The 26,635-nt window shown below is 40.1% G+C and overlaps 1 protein-coding gene across 19 annotated transcripts; it reads left to right on the top strand.

The window, feature by feature from the left end:
- The first annotated feature begins 588 nt into the window (after nt 1-588).
- NIM1K (NIM1 serine/threonine protein kinase) lies at nt 589-26,613 on the top strand. 19 transcript variants are annotated; one of them, XM_026062936.1, is made up of 10 exons: nt 589-982; nt 1,457-1,684; nt 2,111-2,210; nt 5,440-5,476; nt 17,086-18,059; nt 20,923-21,055; nt 21,182-21,225; nt 22,171-22,245; nt 23,323-23,591; nt 25,718-26,613. In XM_026062936.1, exons 5-10 carry the CDS (start codon nt 17,768-17,770, stop codon nt 26,462-26,464), a joined length of 1,560 nt encoding a protein of 519 aa, XP_025918721.1. In that variant the 5' UTR covers nt 589-982; nt 1,457-1,684; nt 2,111-2,210; nt 5,440-5,476; nt 17,086-17,767; the 3' UTR covers nt 26,465-26,613. The 19 variants fall into 19 exon arrangements, with proteins under 19 accessions (XP_025918721.1, XP_025918722.1, XP_025918727.1 ...); XM_026062937.1 differs by having other exon boundaries at nt 589-1,684; nt 2,111-2,236; XM_026062942.1 differs by lacking the exons at nt 20,923-21,055; nt 21,182-21,225 and having other exon boundaries at nt 592-1,684.
- The last annotated feature ends 22 nt before the right edge of the window (nt 26,614-26,635 follow it).

Here is a 26,635-nt window from a genome sequence, read left to right as displayed (position 1 = left end):
GCTCAAATTCTGGCAGGATCAGGTTTCAAAAAAACATCAAAGGAAAGCATTTCAAAAGAAGTGCTAATGCAAAATGTCTGCTGTTCTGCATCATGTCAATGGCTGATTTATATTTTAATTTGAAATGTAATCAGTCAGCTCTGTTTGGTGGGGTAAGTTTTTCTTGATAGCAATTCAGTTGTAATTAACTCTGATTTCTTGTATCGGTAATGAAGACTCTTATTTATATTTTCTTTCAAGACCTTCTTGCTTATTTTTCCTTGTTTTGTTTTATCTCTGTCATGCTGCCTTCTCTCCTGGACTCCTTTTGGTTGTTAGATGCCATTTGAAACACCCAGTTTTGCTGGGTCAAAGAAATGATGCAGATTTCCTTTCAGAGTCAGAGCTGGAGCATCAGTAAGAGCTAGGTTTGGCAGCTCTTCTGGTCTCTAGTAACCTGGGATTTGATGAGCTCCTGAGTACTTGTTTGGTAGAAAAATGAAAGCTCTGAGGTTAAGATGCCTGCAGACTGGCCTCATGCTTCATATGAAAATATAGTCATGAAGGAATATATATTGAATATATATATGAATATAGATTGGAGTTTTCAAAACTTTCTATACTCAGTGGTCAAAAGAAACACATTGTTACTGAGGTTTAATTCTTACTAACCTTCACATTATCCCATCCTAATATCTCGCGTATAGCTGTTCCCATGATCCTGTTGTTGAGAAACCTTTTGTTGACTTTGTTTCACGTGAGGGGGCGATGGAATCTGGTTCATAAATCCTATCAAAGAGTTGCTTTATGAGATTGTGTTGCAATCAGTGAATTGTCCTCCCCTCAACTCCCAGAAATCTGCTTTAATGCTACTTACAGTCTTCAAGGTGTGCCTTTAGGATTTCTTAGTAGTTACAATATTCTCCTGTGCAGTGGAACAACTGAGTTTGAAAGCCTTCCTGAGGATTTAGAACAGGGACTCAGACACATCTCCAAAATCCAGGTAGGTGCTCCAGTAACAAGGCTACTTCATGGTAGTTCTTCTGATCTGATGTCTGTTTTTATTTTTGTTTTCTTAAAAACATATGAAAGGTTGCTTTTGTGCAGGTGTGGAACAACATCAAAAAATAGCTTCTTTAATGAAACTGAATTGTTTTTATCAGCTCCATATGACAGACCTATGAAGCAATGTAGGACATTTTCAAAGAAAAAAAAAAGATACTAATGTTATCAATGAAATCTGAAAATAGAGCAAATGCATCACTAACAACCAGAAGGAAACTTCCTTAACAGGCCTGTTTTTCCAGAAATTGTTTCCTTAAGAGAAAAGCCCGTCTTGGCAGTTTCCCTGTTTTCCTCTTGGTTATTTTTCTTGTTCAGTCTGATCTGAGAGCTTCTCAGTAAAAGAGCATTTGTATGACTGGCTGAAGACTTGAAATGATTTTGGATGTGCTGGGTTACGCTGTTCTGCCCACAGTGACAGTAATCTTTAACTGGAAAATGCTGAGACTGTTGGCTCTACAAAATCTTGGAATGAGTGGGAGCAGTTATTCCATTGACCTCCACTCCATGCTTCGTTCTCTTCAGTCGAGTGAAGCACTGACGATCTGTCAGGAAGTAAATGTCAAAGGCAAAAATAGCGGGTGCTTCTGTCATGGTCAGAACCAGCGTGGAAAGAAGCATTCCAGGCACCCCCAGTTCTTCTGTGAGTAGTGGTTTCCTTGGATATTGCATGTGTCAATCTGTTGTGGCTGTCTGCCTACAGATGTGTCTGTATGATGCTGTACTTTAAGATTTTGTTAAATTTAGGGTTGGAAGCATATAAAATGGAAAGAGCTTAGGGCTGTAGTACAGGAAAAGAAACTGACCAAGAACTCCTGAAGTCACGCGCTTGCATCTGACCTCCATAGCTTTTGTTTCACTGGTGTCAGTTACTGCTGAAGGGAAAATGCATTTTTCTGATGTGTATGTTCATGCAATGAAAAAGGCTTTCTTCTGGTTTGATGTTGCCATTCAGGACATCTTAGACAGCTGTAATTATGTACAATTGCAAGTAAATTGCTGAGAAAAGTTTAAAGTCAGAACTGGCTTTGAGGAAAGCATTCAGTAAAATTGTGACTTTGCTTTGAAGTTTTGCAGGTTCTCAGCTACCATCTTGATGTTGTGACTGGCAGTCTGACAGTGCATCATCTAAACAAAATCTAAACAAAATGGTGCTACAGAGGAGCCAGGTATCTGAATGCTACAACGTGAAAATGTAAATCAGTTCCTTACTCATATTGCAGGCTTTTTCTACCAAGGACCTGAGCTTCACTTGGCAAATATTGACATGATGATTAGTTGCAATACAGTTTTTGTCAAGACTCCCCAAATATGCAGCTTTAACACTGGCAGTTCATTTTTGGTTTTGTCCTCTGTTAGTCCTCCCAACAGTAAATGCAGCACAGTGTACGTATGGAATTTATGTGCTGTGAAAACGCGAGGTCTGCCAAGACCTGCTGAATGTTAAACCTGATTTGGACTCTGATTCTGTTTGTATTTGTAGGCAAGTTTTACCTCTGCTACCATAGTTTCCTTATGTATAAAACAATAGTACTTGTCTCCCTGTGCTAATACAAGGATTGACAAACGCGTTCCAGTACTGAAGGGTTATGAAGATGCACAAGAAAAGTTTTTGTTTTATCTGAATCTTGGAATGCAAGCACTTCCTGTTTGAGAAAAATAGGTGCATTTTTTTCATCCTTCCTATCTTCCTTGAATTGGTATTTTGGAAATTAAAAGACAAAATGCAAGTTACTCTGGACTAATAATTGAAAGAAAACTTTGTTAGAAATGGAATTCTCGTATTGGCTGAAGAAATAASAACTCTGCTTCCTTAGGCCATATTGAAAGTCTTAAATTTATAGTATTATAATCTAAGAAATTCAGAATTAGCAAATGTATTGCCAGGCCTCATTTACTTGATGAGAAATTTCATGTTGGTGATAAAACAGAAAAAGTGGATGGATTTTGACTTCATCAGACATGAGAATCCATCTTTTGCATCTCAGCCATTAGGCTAGCAACTTGAAAGATTGTTGGAGGAACCAACTACAAGTCCAATATCCACAGCTTATGAAAGTTTTTAGTCTTGTCTGTGTGTGTGTGTCTTGTGCGTACACTAGCAATTCACTAGAGCCATTGGCTTAACCTGTTTACTTCTCCAAAATGAACTTTACATGTAAACAGCAATTTTATGCGTTTGCTTGTTATAACGGAAAACTTTTAAAAGTACCAAACCTTGAAGGAATACCGTCATCTGGGATAATAAGTAGGAGTTGTAATACTTCCTACAGTGCGTAATGTTAGGTCTATGTTTGCATCTAATCTTCATGAAGAAGAAAGCACAACATGAAAGGAGAGGCTGTACTTTGTGCTTTTATTTTAGCAATGACCACAAAGTGTGCCTGTGTCCAATTCTGCAGCACATCTTAGCAAAATTCATGAGTCTTCTGTAGGGGAAAATATAGGCTTGATTCTGGCTTTGAAATGGGAGCAGGCTTGCATAATAGTGATTCTTTAGAATTAATCTTGAGTGCTACCACCATTGTGGTAAATAACTGTCTTTGCCTTTTGAACAGTTAGTGGTTCCTCAGATTTAAAAAAAAAAAATGCAAGACTAAAATGGATGAAGTTCTTTTCTGGAGCCACTGAACAGTGATGAAAACTGTTCCCAAACTAGGCCTATGACTTAGAGGTTACAAGAATAATCTCTCCTTCTAGTCCTGTTGGACTCTGCATGGTGTCTCCAGATGAAGTGGTCTGATTAGTTGGGTTTTAGTGCTAATTTTATGAAGAGAAGAATGAAAAATACTGCTACCTTGGAGTTGCAGGACAGTAAGTGTTGTTGGTGAAGGTTCAGTCAAAGACTAAGCTCTGGAAGAGCCAGAAAAATCTGTTGATCTTTACTTTAGATGATGAAAAGTAATGCCAGCAAAGCAGGCAATCTTAGTTTAAGGCATTTTTGACTCTAGTCACATGTGGTATTTCATCAGACAAAATTAAAGATGGTGTCCTGTCTACTCTGAGCTGTTTGGTGGAGATCTGCTTCCAAAACATCTCTTCAAAAGTTGTTCTATCTTTTGAAGTTTTTGCTTCCTGAGAGGTTTCGGACTCTTACTGGACCATGTTTGATCTAGTACACCCCTCAATCTAGAAGCCAAGTTAAAGTCATCCATTAACTGTAAAGACAGCTGTCGGTTAACAGAGATGCTGTAACTGTGTGTCTTTGCTTCCAGATCTGTTGCCTGACATAGGTCTGTAGTGCTAAAACAACTTAATGTCACTTGTAAAGTGCTGTGAAGAAAAATTTTTAAAATTTTGAGTTTACAATTCTTTACCATGCTTTTTCATTATTTATTTATTTAACTAATCAAGGTGGTGGAAGGGTGCCCTTCTCCAGAGAGGGCTGCCACAGTCCCTTTGAGTTCACCAGTGATGCATCATCTGGGAACTTGGCCTTTTATTGCCAAAGGCTCGGCATAGTGTGCCTGGGCTGCTGTCCTGTCCAGCACCTGACCAAGTCGCTGACCTTGTCGTGTTTCGCAGGGAGTGTGACCTTCTGGATTGCCAGCTGTACCTCTTTCCAATTTCAGGATAATGTGAATGTGTCGTCTCATTTTGTCTTGCTGGCTGTGTGTTAACATGCTTAGTTTGTGAAGTCAGAACAGGCTGTGCTTTCGTATCTCTTCTTTACACTTTCCTTCATTCACAAATGCAATCCTAAAAACCTAAGCAATTTCTATAACTTTGTTTTTTTTTAAATGTGCAGCCTTTTGAACTGCTTGTGACACTGTAATGAGTGTCACCTTTAGCATTATAAAATAGTAGTAAATCATTTTGGTTTTGAAGTCAGCTTTGCTCTCAGGATGTTTTTCTGTGAACATATAATCGCATGTGAATACCATTTAAACAGCATTTTCAAAAGTTTCTTGACAAAAATCTCACACAATAGTTTTCATGTATTTTCTAGTTTAACTATAATGATAAATGATTTTTTTCTTCTGTTGGCGTGCTTGAGCAGTTATCACCATTAAAGTAGCACACAATCTTACAATACTGTGATTCTGTACAGTTTTTTAACACTAATTATTAGCTGGTTCCACTAGTAGTTTTCCTGTTTTTTTTCCCTTCACAAAGAAAATGAAACTAGAGGTTTTTTTCCTTTCATTGAGTTCTGCTGCACTCAAGCAGCTGCCTTTCCTGATGCTGATAGAAGGTTGCTATAAAGAAGTAGAGCATTAAGCAAATCCAGGATGGATTAGTCAGTGAATTAAATGCTAGAAGCATTATATTATCATCTACTTAAAAAACAGATTGCTATTTCAGAACTTGAGTCAAACAGGAATAGCTTATAAATTCTGCTGCACTGACGTGATTGTGCCTCCATTCTCACTTTCACTTCTGTATTCTTTTTTACAGTTTTCCTGCAGATTTCTTCAGGGAGAAAACAGAAAAGGTAAAGAATTTGGAATACCTTACCTTTTGATTTTTGGATATTCCTGGGGTTTGGGGTCATGTGATGTGAGCAGGGGTTCTGAAAGTATAGATTTCAAGTAAGTGCTTGCATGGGAGGAAATGGATGTTTGTAGGGAAGGAGAGAATGAAATATGGCTTAAAGATGTTCAAAAATTATCTTATACTCTACTTTTGCATATCTTGTCTTTTTGCTTTATCAGTGAACCTATACTTTCTAAAACCAAGGATGTAATTTGTGTCTGTATAATACCATAAAGTTAGATTTATTCCTAACTTTCATTCTTGAAAGATTGTCAAAATCTGGTCCCGAAAGTTGAAAGTTGGATGTCTTATTTTGTTAAATGTTAATGAGTATCATCTGTCTTAGCTTTTGAGATATTTTATAGTCATCCATGTGGTAAATTTTACAGTATTTTGTATGGTCGTTCAAAAGCCACATGATATATATTTAGCAGTTCCAAAAATCTTTGGAACAACAGTTCCTTTTCCAGTGGATTTAATTAGAAAATTTAAATGGAAAGAACTGTTTTCCTAATGCTGCTGGGTATCAGATTTGCTTTACTCTTTCTTAAGGAAGTAACTTTGTACAAGTCTTCAGTTTGACAATAGTAATTATAATCTGTGTTCTAAAGCCAGATACACAACTAATCTCTGGAGCGAATAATGAAATATAGCCAAGCTTATTAATGTGACTGTTGTCTCATTCAAGTCAGGAAAGCTTTTGCTGTTCAAATGTGATATGCAAAGCAGGATGGTTCTTGGGATTTGGGATACAGAAACTTCTGGTATTACTCTGATTTCCAGCAGATCAGCGATGGGCTGTGCATTGCTTGGACCTCTGAGCGTTCCTCTTCGGCGTTTTCCCTGTCAGAGGGGTATTGGGCTGCCAGCGTTTGAGGGCAAGCACAGACTCCGTGCTGATCTCTGCAGCAGGACAAGAGTAGCCTGAGTATGTGTTAGGGTACAGGCTCTTCTGCGCACACCGCTTTATTTGCTTATGTTGCTTTGAGCAAAAATATAATTTTTCAGGCTCAAAAACCAGACAAGCTTAAAAACAAAGTTTATTTTAGTGGGATATATGTCTTTTCAGCTGCAACACTGAAAGCCAGGTTGAAAAAGGGAACTCTCGATTTGTGTTAGATGGTGCCTGGCTTAGTATCCCTTGCTTAGCTGAGGGAACTGTTCACTCAGCAGTAGGATGTCTTGAATGTTGCTCATTGTAATGAAACTGTTTCCCTAGATCCTGGTTTCAAAAAACCTATCCCATATATCTTTTCAAATACCTTCCTGGGAAATAATAACAACTGCTTATCTTCTGCCCAGATTCATTTAAAATTTACTAAATGAATACTTAATCTTTTATTACTCAGTACTTTTGAGGAGGGCATATATACTGATGCAACTAGATTTGATTACCTTAAAATAGGTTTATTTGTTGTCTGATCAGACTTGATTAACCCAACTATAGGAAAAGTTTTCTTTTTAGATTTTGAAATCATTCCTGAGAATTGTTTTGGGACTGCTTATTAATGAGATCCATTACAGGTTTTGTCTTTCTTGATGTTTTAGGGTGATAAATAGACCTTTTTAAATTCCTGTTTTTTCTTTTTTCCCCTAAGGCTGAGTTGATTATACAACACAAAACAGAGTTATTTGTAGTTGGTAGAGCCCCTCTAATAAGTAAGTGGGGAATAGTGAAGGAAAACTATGATATACAATACAACATAGAACATTCTATGTATCCTTTATCTGGAAAAAACATATTCTGTATTTCTCTTTACTGTACATCACTGCAGTAAAATTTTATTTCAGACCATCTGCTTATGAATGCATATCTGCTTAAATATACAGTAATTTCCTGGAATAACTAAAGACTGACTTCCTTAGTGATCTGAATAGGGACTCAAAGAATTCTCTACTTCTTTTACTATAGCATTCTTTTTCCAGAGAGTTTGTTTCACTGAAAGCCTATGAGTCAAATTCATTTCTAGTGAAGTAATTGAATTAGATGTAAATTTTGTCCTATTATTTAAAAGGCTAATAAAGATTTTTATGGTATCTCCGTTCCCTTAGAATACATGTTTAATGGGAGCTATTTTTATCTTGGAAGAATAACTCCATGGCAARTCGACCAATTTGCGTTATACCCCAGGGAAGGAAATAAAAGAGACTGGCCAGGTTAAAGTTTGGGGATAGTAAATTTTATTTCAAAACACAGTAAAATTTCAAATTAATTCCTACCATGTATTTCAAAGACCTGGAAAATCAATGGGTTCTGCTAATAAATGCTTTCTTTTGTCTGTTTTTAATGTGAGTTTCTGAGCAATTCAAAGGGTAATTAATTCTGTCTCTAGCTATTTTATCATGCAATGTTGCAAAAGGATAGAAGGCATCTTTTTTTGTTCATATTTTTAGTTTCTACTTCACAGGCCTTAATATACTAGCATAGTATAGTTTGTATTATGTTGACTGATGTGCATTTATTTTCTCTTTAATAATCCCCATGCAGTTTGTGGACTGTGGATCTGATGTTAGATTCGACTAGCTGGGCCATGCCCAATTTGTGGAGTTAGTGCAACTGGGACTTGGGGGTTACATCTCAGCACAGCAGTCTCTGTGCCACCAGTCTTCCTTGTTGCTCTTGTTCAAGAGCTTAGTCCAGCCCGTCAGTAGATCATACGTGGGAGAGTGGAAAGGTGAGTCTGTGCTGTCAGTATTTAATGAACTGCCTGTCAGCAGCCCAGCAGGACTGTAAGCTGCAGCTGTGGTGCAGTCGCTGGTACAGATACTGCCTTGTGGATGAGCACCCTTATGCAGTCCCAGCCTAATGCTCTGCCTGTTAAGTGACTCTCTGTGAGCAAACTGGTAGGACTCCCTGGACATATGACTGTCTATTAAAGAACATGAAGAAATCTTTTAGGGGTGGATCACAGATTATGGCACCTCTGTGAGGGTTTTTCTTCTGTTTCTTCTGCCTGTTCTTGGAGAGAAGGAAGTTGGACTAAATAGATGTAGGAGCTTGTATGGATCTAGAATCTACCACCAGTGTGATTTGTGCTGAGTGGGGTCCACCCATGAATGCGGGATTAATCCAAAATATGCAGATGTCGGTCTTTCTGGTGAGTTTGGAGGCACTTGATCAGGTTTCACCTGCAGTGCAGAGGAATAGCATGAGATGTGGGTAATGGGGAGAATGGGGGACGTTCCTCTGGTGGAGAGAGACTGCAGAGGTTGCGGGGGCCTCTGCACATATTTCTGACTGCTGGAGTGCTCATAAGAGTATGGGAGTAGATGGGTTATGAAGCAATTGTATAGCAATAAATGCTTATGTCAGTCTTAAACTGACTTATTTTACAAAATGAAACCTCACAGAAATTGAGAAAAGATACTTCTGTTCCTCTTTCATTTGCACAATTTTTCCTTTTTCTCAATGGGAAATAAAACTAGGATCATCTCTTCAGCTGTTCTTCTTTAGCAAAATAGTGACTGCAGTGGTTTGATAGAGACTGCCTTAAAAGGGTGGCCACACCAGCCTTGGTAGGGCTGATAACCCCTGTGAGAGAGGCTTGCACACTCTAATCTTTTCACAGCAATGCTCATTTCAAATGCTGTGGATCAAATATCTGTCGTGTAGTTACGAAGTCCAGGCTGGTATTGCTGATACATTTGGTCCCGCTTTTACCTGAAATAGTAGTGGTGATAGGAGCAACAACATTCAGTTCTTTAGAATGGTAAGCAGAATGAAAAACTGTATGTTTGCTAAAAAATACAATTTTATTGCATCATTTGTGATTTTAGTTTCCTCCTTCTTTTTGATATTGCTAAAAAAATAAACATCCATAGAAACAGATTTAAAAGTTGTAGAAGACCTGAATTTCCTAGTCAATCCATGTGCAGAAGACAGTTTTGTTTAGGGAGGAATTCTGCAGGATTTGCATATGCAGAAAATCTGAATTGAGCATGGCTTCAGCTGATGATCTGGATGTTATAAATCACCCAGGCATACATTGTGAGTGGTCAGGGTTTTCCCCAGCCAAGATAGGGTCCTGGGAATATACATTCTCTTGTAATGTTTTTTTTTGTTTGTTTGCCTTGCAACGGCTAAAGGGAATATTCTTGTGTGTATTTTCTCTACACACTTCTCTGACCTGATCAGCGTGGAGGGAAGCTAACTTAAAAAAATGAAATGAAGGCCTGAACCCACACTCTCCAAATTAATGACATAATTCCTGCCAGATTCACTGGAATTTGGGTCTAACCAAAATACTTTCTGACAAGCAGCTTGGATGTTTATTGGTATCTTTTGGAAGATTCAACATCTGCAGAACAAGTACCCTGTGCTGTTAAAATTTTTATGGCACAGAAGTCCTTCTCGGAAAAATGTGTATCTCTGCGTTTTTCACCATTCATTTTAAGAGCAAATAGGTAAAACTGACAGAGTAGGTGTGTTTGAAAAATCATGTAATATTTCTCTTGGTGGTGTCTTTGTAGTTTTCATAGCAGAAGAGTTAACATTTAAAAACCAAAGCTCTGAAAATTACTATTAGGTAGGGAAATTCAGTTGCATGTGGGGTTCATTCATCCCTGTGCAGATGTTGCCGGAGCAGCAGTTTTGAATGTTTGCATATCCACTGTTGAGCTGCTGTCTTTAGGCATATAGCAGGGTACACTGTGTTGGGGAGGTGAATAAATGAATGAGATTTCTAGACCCCATGTGCCACATATGACTTTAGATAGCTTGGACAAAGCCTCATGTGCTGAGCCACTGCTGAAGTATGCGTCCCAGTGACTTGTTTAAAGCCTTTCTTGCCATCAGTTAGTTACTCTGATATCTGCTCCAGAGAGGTCACATGCCCTGACATGAGCAGCGTAATCAGCTGGAGATGAGGCTCCCTGGTTTGACTTCAGTTATGTGAGACAGATAATGGTATCTAGTGTATTACTGCTGTTTTATACAGTTGACATTTTTGTTTGGTAGCTGGACTGACTTTTCTTCATGTGCTTATATATCCTTAAGATGCTACTTCCTAAATGGGGAAAGCTTTGAATTTGACATTTTGAATGAGTTGGGTGGCCTGGGGTGGCAGAAGAGGTCTGGTTCATCTCCACTGGTCGCTGGACAGAATCAGTACTGGAAGCTAGCAAGCTCTCCGCACCCTGCAAACGTCTTGGGGTTGACAGGAAAGGAATGTCCCTCTGAGTYGTGGCAGAGCTCTGCAGCAGCCCTCCAGCTGCTCCTGCAACATCAGAACGAGCCTGCAAGCTCCCTTCATGGGCAGGATTGTTAATACCTATTGCCAAAAGTCTGCCTCCCACATCAGTCCTCAGTATTCACTGCCTGTTGCACTGAGTTTGCTAATGACTCTTCTTGTGTGTGAATTAGATTAAGCGCTGTAACATGATGGATGGAATTTCTCTTTCCTATCAAATCAAGATGATGTAATTATTTCAGCTACTGAAAATCAAGATGAATTTTGCAGACTGCTTTAACTCAGATCATGCCAAAAAACTTCCAAGGTTAAGAGGCRGGGGAATCACTGAAGCACTGTTAACTGTTCATGAGATCATGCAAAACACATTGCAAAGTCAACTATTGTTCTTTGATAATATTTTGCAAAATTGTGTGCAAGTAGGTGAAAAAAAAATCCAAAATCTTAATTATGTTTGCTTAGTTCTTTAGCAGTCTGTTTCTCCGCATTGAAGTGATGCAGCAAATAGATCAGAGCAAAATTTCTTTCCAGTTCTGAAACATATTTGCACTTATCCTGGATGAAATTCATTCCACTTGCAGAGAGCCAAAACCAGATGCATTTACCCATTAAAACCACAAATGGGCCTTTCAGGACATGCCRGCTTTGTAGCAGTTCTCTGCGCGCGATGAATCCCTGTATTCACAGCAGCAGTGTTTCAGCAGGGCAAATTCGCCCAGCCTGAGYGCCGAGCTGTAAGTCGGACGCGTTACCCACTGCTGCTTGCCGTTGTGTGACTGATGCTGGGGGGTGCTGCAGGGGATGTTTGTTGAACAGCCCGTGGCAGTGGGTGCAGAAGGTACTGATGTTGTGACCTGTGGATTTTAAGCATGAGGCTACTCTGTACTTTGGAGCTCAGGAATTTTAGGTGCAGCCTCTTTTTCGTTCCCTGTTTCTGGACTCTGGAGCAGAGAAAGAACTTGTCCAGTGCAGTAACAGTGCTGGGACCAGGAAGCCAAAATGCAGGTTTGTCGGTCGAGTGGCCTGCACGGGGGCAGGAAGGACAAGGCCCTGAGAGGCTGTGGGTTTCAAGCTAGTTTTTGCATGGAAGCCATTGAAAGGTGTTTGTGCCCTGTGTCATCAAATAACATGCAGTAGGAAAAATAATAAAGTCCATGATCTGTCATTATTTTGTCAGTGTTCCTGTTCACTCTGTTGTCTCAAAGGTGCTGTTGTGTCCGTGGTGTGTATGTCCAGGATGTGCACAGGAGACAAGAGATTGCTTTGATTTTGTAGCAGTGGATGGGCTGGCACAGGTTTGCCACAGTGGCTTTGGAGTTACCTTGTGTAAACAGGTTGTTGTGTGCCAGCACTGGGAAGCTCTTGGAGGAGGTCGAGGTGACTACTCTCTAGGTACCGTGTCCGACTGTTGGAAGAGCTGCTTAAAAGTTAATGGTATAGTGTGACCTGTACATAGTTGCTTATATGTTGGTGCCTTCGTGTCTTGTTGCAATCTAAACCACATTAAATGAGGTAATGAAAGGAGTGAGTTCTGTAACTCACTGTAACGTACATTATAGTCATTGTCTTATATCAGTGTTGTGGCTTATATGTTGTATTAAACAAACAGGCTTTCATTTAAGTGGAAAAGTAAATAGAGTTTATGTGCATTCTGCTATAAAGGGGCTGCCTTCTCTTTCATCAACCTAATCACATCTTATCTGCATCTGGTACAATACCTGTGGGGGTGTACTTTCATGTTTTTAAAAGTGTATGCAGTGTTGTTTTAAATTCCCCTAGCCAGATCTGCTGTGTATGTTAATCTTACATGTGTGGAAAATCAAAGGTATTTATAATGTTATTATTTATAAGGTAAATTATGTTGATCATGTCTGGGTTTGATCAAACAATAATTAGCAGAGTGATAACTTTGTGCTACGCTAGGAAGCAGTAATAATTCTGGGATGTAGTTTGTGGCGTGTGGACCTGGGCAGAAGGAACTAGTTACTTCTGGAAGCTCTTGCAGTTGTTGCTGAGCTCTGCTAACATTTCCTACTGTGTGAGTTGGGAACGTAAAGAAATCTGAATTCGATCTGTAGCTGTGCTGTATTGTGTGGTTTGAATTTTTTTTAACTACTCGTGAAGTTCTGAAGTATTTACGTTACATAGTCACTCTGCTTTCTGGCATTTGCAGAAATAACACTGCAAATGCTTTTTATTCAAATCAAAAAAATGCGCTCAGGAAAAACATTGATTTCCTTTGGCCACAACAGCCATGCACTGAACCAATATTACTTGAGCAAAAGTACTGAATTGGAGCTATTCCTTTCCCTGTATAAATGAGCACGCTGTGTGCCTGCACAGGAGAGCTCTTGTGGGGGGGTGCTTGCTCGCAGACACAGGTCTGGGGGACTCTGCTGCGCTCTCATCTTTTATAAAAGGGAGGCCTTCTAAACATACAAATRTGCTAGAGTGTTCATATTTTCTTGCAAGAACTGAACTTTCAAAGCTATAGAGAAAAAGAAAGATTAGTATTTTCTTACTAATTGCTTTAAAAAAAAAAAAAAGCGCTCTGCTACTTTGAATTCAGTTCAGTTCCACAGTTGGCTCACAGTAAACATACTGCACTATGAAAGAGCCGAGCCGTCCTTCAGGAGCAATCAAACAGATCAAGCTAATCCCCTCCCTAAGGAAATACTTCCAAAATCCCGGGCTCCTCAAACTAGACAACAGAGGGGCTGGAAAGGGGGCTCTGGTGAATTTATTGCAACATCCAATGGCGTGCTCATTAAAAACTTTGAGGAGCTGTAGAGTAAGATGCTATCCTGTGTGAGTTCTTTCACATTCCTTGGAATAGGAACTGCTCCAGTTTCAGGGAGGAAAAAAAAAACCAACAGTATACTTAAAGAGAGGCTGCATAAAAGTGACCTGATCTGCGAAGCACAGTGCTTTTAGGGCTCCCTGTTCTAGCTGATTCTAGATTTCCAAGTGTTCGATTCAAAGCTCCTTAACATCAGGTCACTTTTATTTACCTGCCAAGATGGGAATCTAGGAAACAAAGTTTGTATATCCCGTGGCCTTTCCTTTGGTTTTTTGCTTTTCCCATTCATTTTAAATTTCCTCAAATCTGTGATCTAGGGCTTAAGCTGAGCCTTCAGCTAAAGGCTGAGAGTATTTAGCGCTGCTTAGAATAGGACCAGGACATCAGTACCTGGAAATATTTGAATAACAAGGTCAAATGAGAGCAACGCTGGCTTAGGACATATCTTAAGCTTAATATAGTTGTTCGCTCTGTCTTGTGGTGTTTTTTTATAGTGTGTTTTTTATTTTTCTTTGTTACTGTTTTTTAAAATGATAAATAATTTGGGCAGTTATTATATTCTCCCAAGGTTTTTCAGATCACAAGTCAGCCAGACTGGAGACATACAAATTAAATCAAAATTTGCTTCATTGTATTTGGATGACTTCTGATTTTCCTAGTTTCTCTCTCCCTTCTCTCTTAGATTTATTGTTTCCTTTTATAAAAAGTGCCCTTTTGTATGGTATCGGGGTGCATTTTACTGGTTTAGGAAGGAACCTAGGCCATAAATAGAAGGTATATATTCTGCTGGCTCCGGGAGTACTGAAATAGCTCATCTTAAAAGACAGGGGAAGCCCAGCCAGTTGGCTAAATGCCAGGAGATTGCAGGGCTGACAATTAGTGGGAAGCCTGAAAGGGAGATTAATTATAGGCTGTGCTCTAAAAATGAGCCCGCTGGACTCCAGTACAAATCTGGCAGGAGGAAGTTGTGGAAGAGCCACGCGCCAAGGCCTTAATGCAGTTTTGCCTTTCTCTGAGCACCTCTGTCCCCACAAGGTCCTGGCATTTTCCTGTGATATTTCTGTCTCTGCGAGGCTGAACTTTGACATATGCCGTGTTAGCCGGCTTCTCTTTGCCCTTAGTGAATGTATTCAGGAGCAGATTACATAGGTCTGTGTGAAGAAAATCCTTCTTATGCAGGCAGCCCTTTCGTACAGCTAATTAATTGCCAAGGCCCAGATTACTCTTGCAGAAGATGGTCTTTAGTTGTGTGACTTCTCCCTATGTTAGTAACACACACGCACAAATTTGGTTTATTATTCCACTTAGGATTCTGAATAGAGTGACATTCATGATACTCAGCTATCCAGAGCATCAGTTTTGTTTTGCCATTAGCAGTAGCGTTGTGTTTGTCCTGCAGGGCAAAAGGAGCTAATTGTACGTGCTGCCACTCTTGAGCAGTCAGGCCGCTGGGTTGGAATGCAGCTGTGAACTCTAGCTGTTCTTTGGTAAGGTGATAAGGATGTTATTGCCCATCAAAATATACTTAAATAATAGTTTGTAGCTTGTACATGGCACTTGACATTGCTCACAGAGTTTTCCAGGTCTTTCATATGGACAAACTCAGCTGCTGTGGTTTTCCTCAAAATTAAACAGCAGAACAGGATCAGAATTCAGACTTTCCAGTATTTCAGCCACTGTGGTATCCAGTGAACTAGTGGTTTCCAAAAGTCTTGGTCTCACAGGCTGTTGTCCCTGTAAAAATTGATTGCAATACACAGTCGTGGTTCAAATAACAAGTTTTTGTTATCTAAAACATGCCTGAAAATTATGAAATTAAACTGTTTAAAAGATGGTTCTGAAACAACTATAGGCCCGAACTTAGGAATTCCTGCAAGAAACTGTCCTTTCCCCAAATGGAAAACAAATAGGGAATGTTAGCTTTAGTTTAGGTTAGTTTTCCTCCCACCTTTCTTGGTATCAAATAATGTCATTGGAGGGAACATTTGGTGCTAGGTGAGGTTGGCTTAATGGGAGAATCCCGCAGGCTGTTCTGTTTCCACTCAGTCTCTCCTCTAGTAACAATTTCAGGATTCGCCCAGTAGTTATTGCATACATACAGTATTTGTCAGGGTTTTGACTCTATTTAGATCCAGAGAATAAAATATGAATACTGTGTCTTAGAGCATTGTTTACAAAATTTTCCTCCGTATTCATTGATCGTTTCTGGTGATTTCACAATATTGTATGATCCATCCAAGATCTAGTTACTTTATTATTTTATATTTTTTCTGTCACTCACGAAAATAGCCTCTGATTCTGCAGCCATTTGACAAGTATCTGATATGTAACATTCAAACAGGAATAAAAAAAAGTAATGAGTTCAGATACTTCATGAAACAAGTATATTCTCACTCCATTCCGGTTACAGATGATTTCAGTCATGAGCAGCCTTGTAAATACAACTAATAAGAGGCAGTCCTTGCCTCAGAGAAGTAGCTAGGACAGGTGATGAATCCTCCCATATTCCGAATGGGAGGAGAGGTGAGGCTTTTTGCTTGGGACTGCTGCTTCAGCTGCCTGCCTGAAAGCTGGAAGCGGTGAGCTGTGCAGGCTCCCCCTCCCCAGGGAGAGCTGCCTGCGAGTCCAGGGCACGCAAAGGTAGAGGCAGCTTGCCAAAATCACTCACACGCGTTTCAGGACAAGGAGCTAAATGCAGCTTTCCACAGCTTCAGTGTGTTTCCTCAGCCTCGCTCTGCAGAGCTGCTTGTAAGAGCAGACCCACGCTCTTGTGCCACTCCAATTCCCATTTAATGAAATACGTTGCCAGCTTCCTTTCCATTGCCCTTCCACGGTGCCCTTGGCTTCCCCTCCTCTTCTTGCCAGTGCAGGAGACCTGGGGTTTAGGCAGCGCCTCCTGGCAGTATCACAAGCCCTCTTCTCTTGTGGTACCTTAGGTGACGGTCTACCTTCCCTAAGCTCCAAGCGTCAAGTGGTCAGTCTGACTCCATCCCCCCGTGTCTGGTGAATCCGGAGGCAGGGAGGTGTCTCCCGTATTCACCAGTTATGTAGGGGCAGTGCTGCAGGCTGGGAGCAAGAGAGGTGAGCACTCCCACCGCTTGCGGTATTGCGGAGCGTCAGGCCTAGCCCACTGCGCTCTAGCAGGCAGTTGCATGATTAGTAGTTGCTGATCAAACTCCTATTTTACAAGGTTACCAGCAGGTCAAGAAGAAAGAATATTACACTGCTTTCAAGGTAAATGGTTACTTGTTTATTTAGAATACACGTTTCTTTATATGTGTTGCCAAACAGAGTTAAATTGCTAAGTGATGTGTGGTGTGCTCTCCTTGAGTGAAATGTGTGGCTGTTACATAAAGGTTTTAATGACTTTCTTCATCCCTCTGCTTAGGAACACCATGTGTCTGGCAAAATTTTGAGAAGGCTCAAGGCTTTAAAGGAAGCTCATCCATATAAAGGAGGGTTAAAGTGACATTGCAGTTACTTAATCCTGTATTGTCCTTCCATGTGACTTCAGTGATACTGAGGCGCAGCGTTTCTTTTGCCGGGTGTGTAGATTATACTTTTCCTATCATTTTCCAGGATGAACTGCTTTGTTAAACCAACAATGAATGGGAAGGAAACAGAAAGGCGACAAACTTCTTACAGCAAGGCTGCGAGCTCAGCCATTTCCAAGACGCAGTGACAAGCTCACAGGCTGAAGAATGAATCAAAGGAAAACCGTACATTCAGCTTTTGGACTGGTACCAAAATCAAGAACTACTACACCTTTAAGGTCAGCTATTCAAAATCATCTCGAAGCATCTGGATTTGTTCAAAGCAGTTATTAAGCTATTAGTCTGACCTTTATTGAGTTAATTTTYAGGGCATCAAGCTAAAGCCTGAACACTGAAGTGTGAAATGATATGCATTTGTGTCAAAAATACTGCATAGAATGTGAATAACTCATTGCTTTTGTGCATGAACAGTTTACAGCTTTAAATGCAAAGCCTCTTTAACCTTGTAGATGAAGATCCTGACACACTATATCTGTCAGTGGGAGATGGACATAAACAGCTTCCAGTTTTATGCCTGATTTTTGGACAGAACTGCAATATGTAGATATGCCAGATTTGTTTTTGAAGTCATATCCAAACTGATCTTTGGACGTGCAGTAAGCTGCTTTTTTTGCTAAGTTTGTCACAATTTCCATTATGTCGAGAATTGTATATTATTTCATTTAAACTCTTTATGGCAACATGGGGAAGTGATTACTCTGTGGACTATGACAACAGGGTATGTGAACGGAGGAGGTCTTGGAAAATACCGCTATACCAGGTGGAATCGTGAGGACAGCAGAGAGGACTATGGGCGTGCGGAGTGCTGTGGAGGAGATGAAGAGGGCAGGCAGCACAGGCTGACCCCATTTGAGAAACTAACCCAGGATATGTCCCAGAATGAAAAGGTGGTGAAGGAATTAACCCTAGGGAAGAGGATTGGATTTTATAGAGTCAGAGGAGAAATAGGGAGTGGGAACTTCTCGCAAGTGAAGCTTGGAATTCATTCCCTAACCAAAGGTAAGCACAGCTGCCGGGATCAAATGGTTTCCGATCACACTCATTCTGCACGTGTGTAAGTGGAGCATCTTCTTTGGGAAGAAAGGTGCTGTTTGAACCCTAAATACACATATAGGTTGTATGTGCTTTTTTTAAGTGACTCTATAGTCAGGGACACAGATAAACAATTACGTTTGGATTATCCTTTATGCTTGAAAAGCAGCCAGAAACATTTTCTCCAGGCATCTCTTGCAAGAAAAAGTAGTCTCTGCAATTCAGGGAGTTAACACATCACACCATGTGGCTCAGGACACCCCACGCTTTGGAAAACAGTGTTGTGCCCCCACTCCTAATGAACAGTCCTGTCCACCTGCCCTCTCCCCTGCCTCAGCCGTGGGCTGCAGGGCTAGGTGATGAGCTTGCAAGGCGGCCTGTCTTGGGATGCTCCTGCTCGCAGCCAGAGTTAGCAAGGCTTCCTTTGCTTCAGAGCAAATTCAGCTAGTGTGGCCAGGCCTTTATTTTGGTAACAATAATTCTGGTGAGAAATATGCCTATTTTGCTGACTTATTCCGCATTCATTAATGTAAAAAGTTGGGACAGGGGATATGGGTGTGGGTTGAGCAGGAAAATGAGCTTTGGTACAGCCAAACCTAGGTAGAAGGTTATGTTGAAGAGTCATCTACTTTGCTTTTCTTAAACACAGAAAAGCACTGTATATGCTGCTTCTAGGAAGAACTAGAAAGACTAGATAACTGCAGTGAACGCTTTAGGTACAACTAAGAACTTATCTTCATCTATCCTGTTTCTCGTCTGTCACTGACAATAGGAGCTGTTGCTTTCCTTGAGGGGAAAGCTCCCTTTGCCTTGGTAGGCTTCTACCTCCTTTTTCCTCATAGTCTTTTCTTTCAAATTTGGATTCATTCTCCTTCCCTCCATCATCTTAAAGATGAGAAAATTTGTTATTCCTCAAAGCCTTCATTCTTTATGATCTGTTGTTCTTTTCTCTGACTCTCTCAGTCCAGATTGCAGAGGTCCGAAAGCTCATGTTTACCCACGTTATGATGCAGTTGTTGCACTGGGAATCAAAGAGGGGAACAGACTTAATTTATTTATTTTTTGAAAAATAGCTCTGTTCCACTTGGCCCCTTTATTTCCTTTTTTGTTCAGTGAATTTTCTTCTTCTAGGGAAAACTGTCTTGTGCTTGCTGTTGAAGGAAGTGCTGCTCCTGTACTAGGAGTAGGAAGAATGCTAATGGAGATAAAAGGATAAATTTTGATCTGGATGAACCTTTTACCTGTTGAATTCAGGGCAGAGGTTGCTTTGGCATTTGAATAGGGTTAGTTGAAAAATTTTGCAACTACAGTAAATTTGAATAAACCAAATACCAAAATCCAAGTCATCAGTTTTTCTTGAAAAGGTTCTTCTTTTTCATCAGAAATCTCTAAAAGTAATTTTTTGTTCTTTGTTGGTAGCTTATTTTTGGTTAAAATGTTCATGGGGAAAGGCGTTAACTTCTTGATACTAAGTTTGCAACTGTCATGAGGAAGGAAAGATGAGGGGAAAACATGCCTGTGAGCTTATCTGTCCTCATAAAATGTGGATGGGGAAATAGGAACACACGTGCGCGCACGCACACACACACACCCCTCTTCAGAAGAGAACTCTGATTTTTCAGTAGGTCTCAGCTCCTGCACAGTGCTAGCGAGTCCAAGTCTTTCTTTTGGCTGAGATAAAAATATAAGGGCTTCGTTATTAAAGCTGTTCAGGCCCCTGTGGTAAAGGGAGGTGGTGATGGCGGTGGGGTTCAGCTGTTTGGTTATTGTCACAGTGTACAGTTCTAAGTATGGCCTTGCTCCTGACATTTCGCCTTAAGTTTTCAAAAGGAAACAGTTTTGTTCTTAGTGCTAAGATCAGCTTCTTTAATGATTACAGTGTGTGCTGTTCCATAGCCCTTGTGAGGTGTCCCAGCAGTGTCTGTGAAAAAGGTTTGAGAGGGAGGAGAACTGCAGGAACTTTAGAGCATGTTGGGTGAAGAACTCCGTTTCTCTCACAGGTGTTATCTTGGATGATCTCAGAGGAGGCAGGAAACCATTTGGTGTTATGATATATATTAAGGAGATTCAGAAGGATTACCCATTTTATTAATCTGAATTTTGGCAGAGATTTTCTCCGGGGTCCTGCTGAGTTGCTTGCTACAGTGAGTATTAGGTTCCTAAGCTCTGTGTAACCTTTATTTTAATACCCTCCATCTTACAAATATAGTGTGAGAACACATCTGAGTGTGTGCAATTAAGAAGGTCCAAAGTTTACAGATGTTAAAAAGCCAGTGCAGCATTAAACATCAATTGCGTGGGAAGGGATGTGCAGGTACTCAGTGTGCTTTGTTGTTAGGCAGTTGTAACTTGGTTCTGTTTGTTTCTTTTTGCCATGCAGTCATAGCATACGCTACTTTTTCTGACATTATTTCTCAACCTTTTCTTAATGTTCTTCTCTTATTTACTAAGACTTCAGGTAGTTCTTTTCAAACCTCAATATTCACTAGGTGTAGTCAGTCGCAATCTCTTGCTACTGTGTTTTACTCTTTTGGTGAACAAACTGCCCGCTCAGAATGTCCTTCTGTTCAGCACTGGTGCCATGCAAGGGTAATATGGGATTTGTAAGCTAAGCATTTGGTGGAAGCAGAGGGAATTATTTTAAAAACGAAAACAAAATGAAAACTTTTCTTTTACACATTAGTGGGGCTGGTTTTCTTTGCATATTATGCATGTGCAACTGCAATGATGTAGATTTATATGAGCTTGCTCCTGCTTTATGGTGGTATGATAAGAGGACCTTTAATTCTACAGTGTTTCTTTACTTCCTTTCCTTTTAAAAATTTTGCAGGAAAACTGGCCTTGAGGAATGGTAAATTCCAGCAAAAGGAGAGGGAGGGAATTTTTCCTTCTTTGGGCTTTTTTTTTTTTCCTCCTAGGTTTTTGTTCTGGCCCAAATGCCCCCAACTTCTGCAAAGCAAGAGGTAACAATGCAATTCTATGTTTAAGACTGTGATAATTGTTATCCCTCTGTTATCTGAGCATTCAGTTGTGCAAATGTTATGTACTGTGAGCTCCACTGTTGCTGACACTCTTTCCTCTTGGTTTAGGTGGTCAGTATGCTGCCAACGTGACAAGGATTTTCCACCTCTAGGTCAGCAGTCAGAGTTCTGCTGGCATTAGTGTTGTACGCTGTTTCTGTTCGGTAGCTGCATTTACTTCTGATTCACTGTGCCATCAGCACCACTGCAGGAGTAGGTGGCATCTTTCCTAACTGGCTCACTAGAAAGGATTGAACAGGTTAGAGAGAAGCAGCATGGGGAAGACTGCCCTGCACCTTGCACAGACTCCTTCTGAAAATAGGGACAGCAAGGTGATAATTCACCTTTTACAAAAATTCCATTTGCTTAGAATGTCTGTTGCATTTTAGTAGCGGGCTCCAAATATGCATTTATGTTATTAAGAAATATAAACGTACAGAACATGGAGTTTCCTTGACCTGTACAGAGATACAGGCATATGTATCAATGACATTTCCTCTACATCTATTGAAACACTAAACTTCAGGTTAAATAAATTTATAATATTAAGTAAAAACATCTGGGATGTTTTTATACCAAAACATAAATACAAATATAATGGTCTTCTCAGTCTTCTCTTAAAGTGGCAAGTAAACAGTACTGGGTTTTTTTGTTTTGTTTTGTTTTGTTTTAATAGCCATGTGCTAGAAACTGAGGGGAAGTCTTCCCTTCTAAAAGATCAGATTAAAATAGTATTTGTAAGGAAATCTATGAACATTCAAGGTATTTTAGAAAACCCCTTTTTCCCAATAAGAAACAGTTACCTTTACTGACATGTTCCAGTTTAATTTTGCTGTTTTGATAAGTTGCGTAAGCCACTGTAAACCTATTTTAATCAGACTAACCCTTCAAATACCAACTGTATTCAACAGAGTGAAGACAAAAGTTGCAACCTATCACTTAATACGGAAACATGAGGGCAATTCTAACTGAACTATTTATAATGTTTTGAGCTACTTTGGTGATGCAGTGCAACTGCATATGTACATCAGTGTTTTGTGACCCTTGGTTTCATATAGATATGCTACAGAAACATGGAGAACTGAGCAGCCTGCATTACCAGGACAATATAACACAGCTAGCTTTGCATCAAGGTAAATAGGATCCCTGCAACTTATTTTGCTTTACTGTTTTATTCCTTTCCTCAGTATAAAATCTATCATCTGTGACATGGACTCATGGCCCACTGTGGAATACAGACATAAAATTGTCCTTTTTTTGTGTTCTATATGGTGCCAAGAACTACTTGTGTATGAACATGTTGGAAAAACTGGCACAACTTTCCTGAGAAAGACAAACCTCTACAACACTGGGTTTGGTAACTCAGGGAAATTTGTGGGGATGGGAAGGTAAGCAAAGGTTCTGTAAGTCATGCATGCTTAAACAGATCTTTCCATTATAAATTTGCAGGGTTATATCCAAAGTCCCTAAATCACCCCCCAGGTTAGCCTGTCTATGCTGAAACAAAGTACCTAAATTTGACACCTCCTTTAGCCTGCAAGTACTGGGCTGCTGTGCTTAACATGCCTAATTCATCTGAGCAGCACTGAGATAATTACAAAAGAAACTGCGAACAGCCTAGCAAGTAGCACACCTGAGAAGGGAGGCACAGGTTTGCAGCCCAGCCTTAGGGGCTTTGCAGCAACAGTTTGTATCCCAGGAATGCATCCTAGCTGCTAGACAGCCTTCACTGTACAGCCTTCATGGGTATCATCTTGGTTGCCTACGTCTTTCTAGGTCACAGAGGGAGGGAATGGAGGCTTCCCATTGCACTCTGCACACTTCACTGGGGCCAGCTTTCTGCTTTCACTGTTGCAATACCTAGGTTAGACATCTGAAGTAGATGATGTAAATATGGCCATCAGATATGTATTAGCTTGACAAGTGAAGCACACTATGACAACAGATGATTTCATTAGCCCTAGCAATACTCTACTGCTCCTTTAGCTATTATTGGTAGCAAGTAGGATGCAGGAGACAGATCGAACGTGTGTGTGTGAAAGATTACAGGGTTTAGTAGGCCTCTGTAGCTTATCTTAAACTGATCAGAGGTGGAATTTTATTGCGGTTATATAACCAGGTATGGTTGTACATGCATAGTGTTACCATTTGTATCTATTGCATTAATAACATGGAAAAGGGTTTTTTGTGTGTCCCCCCCCCCCCCCCAGACAAAGTAGCAATTAAGATTTTGGACAAGATGAAGCTAGACCAGAAGACTCAGCGCTTGCTATCTCGTGAGATATCCAGCATGGAAAAACTGCACCACCCGAATATCATCAGGCTGTATGAAGTGGTGGAGACACTCTCAAAGCTGCACCTGGTGATGGAGTATGCAGGAGGTGGGGAGCTCTTCACTAAAATCAGTACAGAAGGGAAATTACTAGAAACAGAGTGTAAACTAATTTTCTCCCAGATCGTGTCTGCTGTGAAGCACATGGTAAGTTGCTCTTCCACAGCATGTTGCTCTGCACTACTCTAGCAGATTTTTGTGGATGTGTCTTTGTTTTTCAATGAGGAGGTTTGCTGTTATCAAGATTCCAGGCCCACATTTCTCAAAAGAAAAACTATTAGAGAAGAGCTGTCTTAAAGTTATCCAAGAGATCCTTCTTGAGCTCCTGCCTTCCTGTTGACAGCTTTTGGGAGAAGAGTGAACCGGGAATACTTGGTGGGTGGAACCACCCATTAAGTAACATGGTGTTCTCCTGTCTGCTTTAAACTGCTGTAGGCACCAGATAACAGCTGCATTTCCTCCCTGCAGATATGTCAAAACATAGCATCACCCTGCCTCCTTCTGCTAGATGCAAGTGTTTCAGAAAAGAGCCTTGTTAGGTACTGCAAAAATCCAACTTGTTTATTAAGTATTAATGAATGTAGGAGACTGGAAATCAGACAGAAATTCCTGGTCCCTGCTTTGGCACAGATCTGTGAAGTGAACACCAAGCAAGTCACTTCCCCTTGCCTAGTCTTCAGATCACAACTGGATTTAGGATGATGCTGTTTAGGTAGAACACAAAGCATCTTATAAAGGCAGAAAAGGACAATTATAATTATCTACTTCCAATACAGTGTCCTCTGAATCTTGCATAGTAACTGCAGCTGCTTAAAATGACAGCATAAAGAATGAGAGTGTTCTGCAGTTTTAAAAAGTAAAACTAGTATTTGTTAAAGTTGGCTCAGGGTGCCCTCTACTGACTTGTATCTTCCTGCAACATAGGCTCATGCTCTGAAAAACAGAAAGTCAAAAGTAAGGGTATTTCCAGGTCAGACATCTAGAAACAGTATTAAAATCTGCTGGTGGCATACCTAAGCAGTACACATTTTGCTATGTATGCTGACAGACTAGTCAGACATCCTGTAAGCAATGGGATTAGTTTCAACAGCTTTTCTGTAGGAGAGGTGTTCAGAAGCTAGTACAACTTATTTTACATTGAAAGCTCACATCTCTTTCTTAGCATTAAACCCAAACTACTGCCTGGTCAATCTCTTCACTCAAACACACAGACTTCTGCAAAACTTTTTATTCTTGCTAATCCATCATTAAACCTAGGCTACTCATATCCCATCTCACTGCTGCCAATTCACATGGGGAGAGGAAGATCCCAGGCCATTATTAACAATATATTCTAAAATATCCTAGGATTTCCAGGTACATGCACCTTGTTCCCCCAAAGGATAGGGCAGAGAGTGCTCAAACCCATCTATTCCTCCTAGTTATTTCAAAGCTAAAGCTAAACTATCACCTAATCAAGACAAGGTACAGCTCCACTAAGCAGAGCAAATTCAGTTTGAATGCTCAGCTCCCACTGCCAGTTTTGAGGAAGAAGAATGAAAGACAGCATAGCTATTCTTTTTAGATAGCTAAAGTTAGAAGACGTTACTGAACTTGGGGTCCTGCAAGGATGTGAAATATCACAAGACACAAGTTTGTGGTCCTTTTCTCCTGCCAGCACCAGTTCTTCATAGGACATTAGTTCACAAAGATCACACAGCAAAATTGTAGCAACTTTATTACTTTATCTGGGACTACATACATCATGATCTTTGTGAACTAAAAGCTTTCACTCCATGATTCCATGTGCTTACAACATATGCAAAAATGGAATTACTGTGAAAAAGAAACTGGTTTTGTTACTTAAATCATTACAGAAATGTAATAGTTGCAAAAGCAAATGTTCTGAACCCTGAAAAATAAGCTRTGCAGATTTTGCTACAAGAAAGTTATCTAGTCATGTAGGGTTACCCATGATGCCATTACAAATCTGCTTAATGGAAATTGTGATGTTTTGTTTTGTTTTTTAAGGATAACAGTCTCTTGTTAACTAAACAAAAACAAAAACCTTCTTCCTGTCTTCTCCAGCTACTCTATTGTTTTTCATAACAGTAGAGAAKTAAGTTACGTTTGTTTTAAATACTTTAACTTTTCAATTTTATAGCAAAGGTTATTTCTGACTTTGCCTGAGACAATTCTGTTTTCCCTCTATTGTAACTAATTGATGATATTGGTGGTCACTTGAGAACTTTGCTGTGAACAACCTAACACTAAATCTGCCTCTTGTTCTATAGCATGAGAATAATATCATTCACCGGGACTTGAAAGCAGAAAATGTATTCTACACCAGTAACACTTGTGTTAAAGTGGGAGACTTTGGATTCAGCACAATAAGTACAAGAGATGAAACTTTAAATACTTTCTGTGGCTCTCCTCCTTATGCTGCCCCTGAGCTCTTCCGTGATGAAAACTATGTTGGCATTTATGTAGACATCTGGGCTCTAGGAATCCTGCTGTACTTTATGATGACTGGTATTATGCCATTTCGGGCAGATACAGTGGCCAAACTGAAAAAGTGCATTCTTGAAGGGACATACAGTTTGCCCCCTTCCCTCTCAGAAACTTGTCAGAAACTGATAAAAGGAGTCCTTCAGCCAGTACCGACTGACCGGTACTCTATCACACTTATTATGAACAGTGAATGGATGCAAGGGATACAGTATCCTACACCTTTAGAACCATTTAAACTGGATCCAAAGTATTTATCAGAGATCAGTACRCTCAAAGACGAAGAAATTGAAGTGAAAAGTATTCTGAAAGATCTGGGAATCGCAGAGGAACACATTCAAAACAACCGGGGAAAAGATGCGCGCAGCTCAGTAACAGGGGTCTACAGAATTGTTTTGCACAGAGTACAAAAAAAAAGGGCCCTGGAATGCGTTCCTGTAATGTCCAAACCAGACCCCAAAGAACAAGACTTTCAGAAAGAAAGTTCTTACAACAGGCTAAAACACACATCCAAGCTGTGTTCAATTCTATAACTTGCACTGAAGGCATTATACTCGGCACGTTTTACAAAGGGTTTTATTCATTTTTCACAAGTTTCAGTGTTACATTTTTGTAATTTTTAAATAAACCAAAAATGCCTTATCTCCTCTGTATTTTTCAATTCACACTGAAGCAGCTCAAATGTAGGGCTCCAATGGACTTAT

This window comes from Apteryx rowi, unplaced genomic scaffold, assembly GCF_003343035.1.
Source record: "Apteryx rowi isolate R43461 unplaced genomic scaffold, aptRow1 scaffold_197, whole genome shotgun sequence".
NCBI lineage: Eukaryota > Metazoa > Chordata > Aves > Apterygiformes > Apterygidae > Apteryx > Apteryx rowi.
This window is presented reverse-complemented; position numbering and strand designations above follow the sequence as displayed.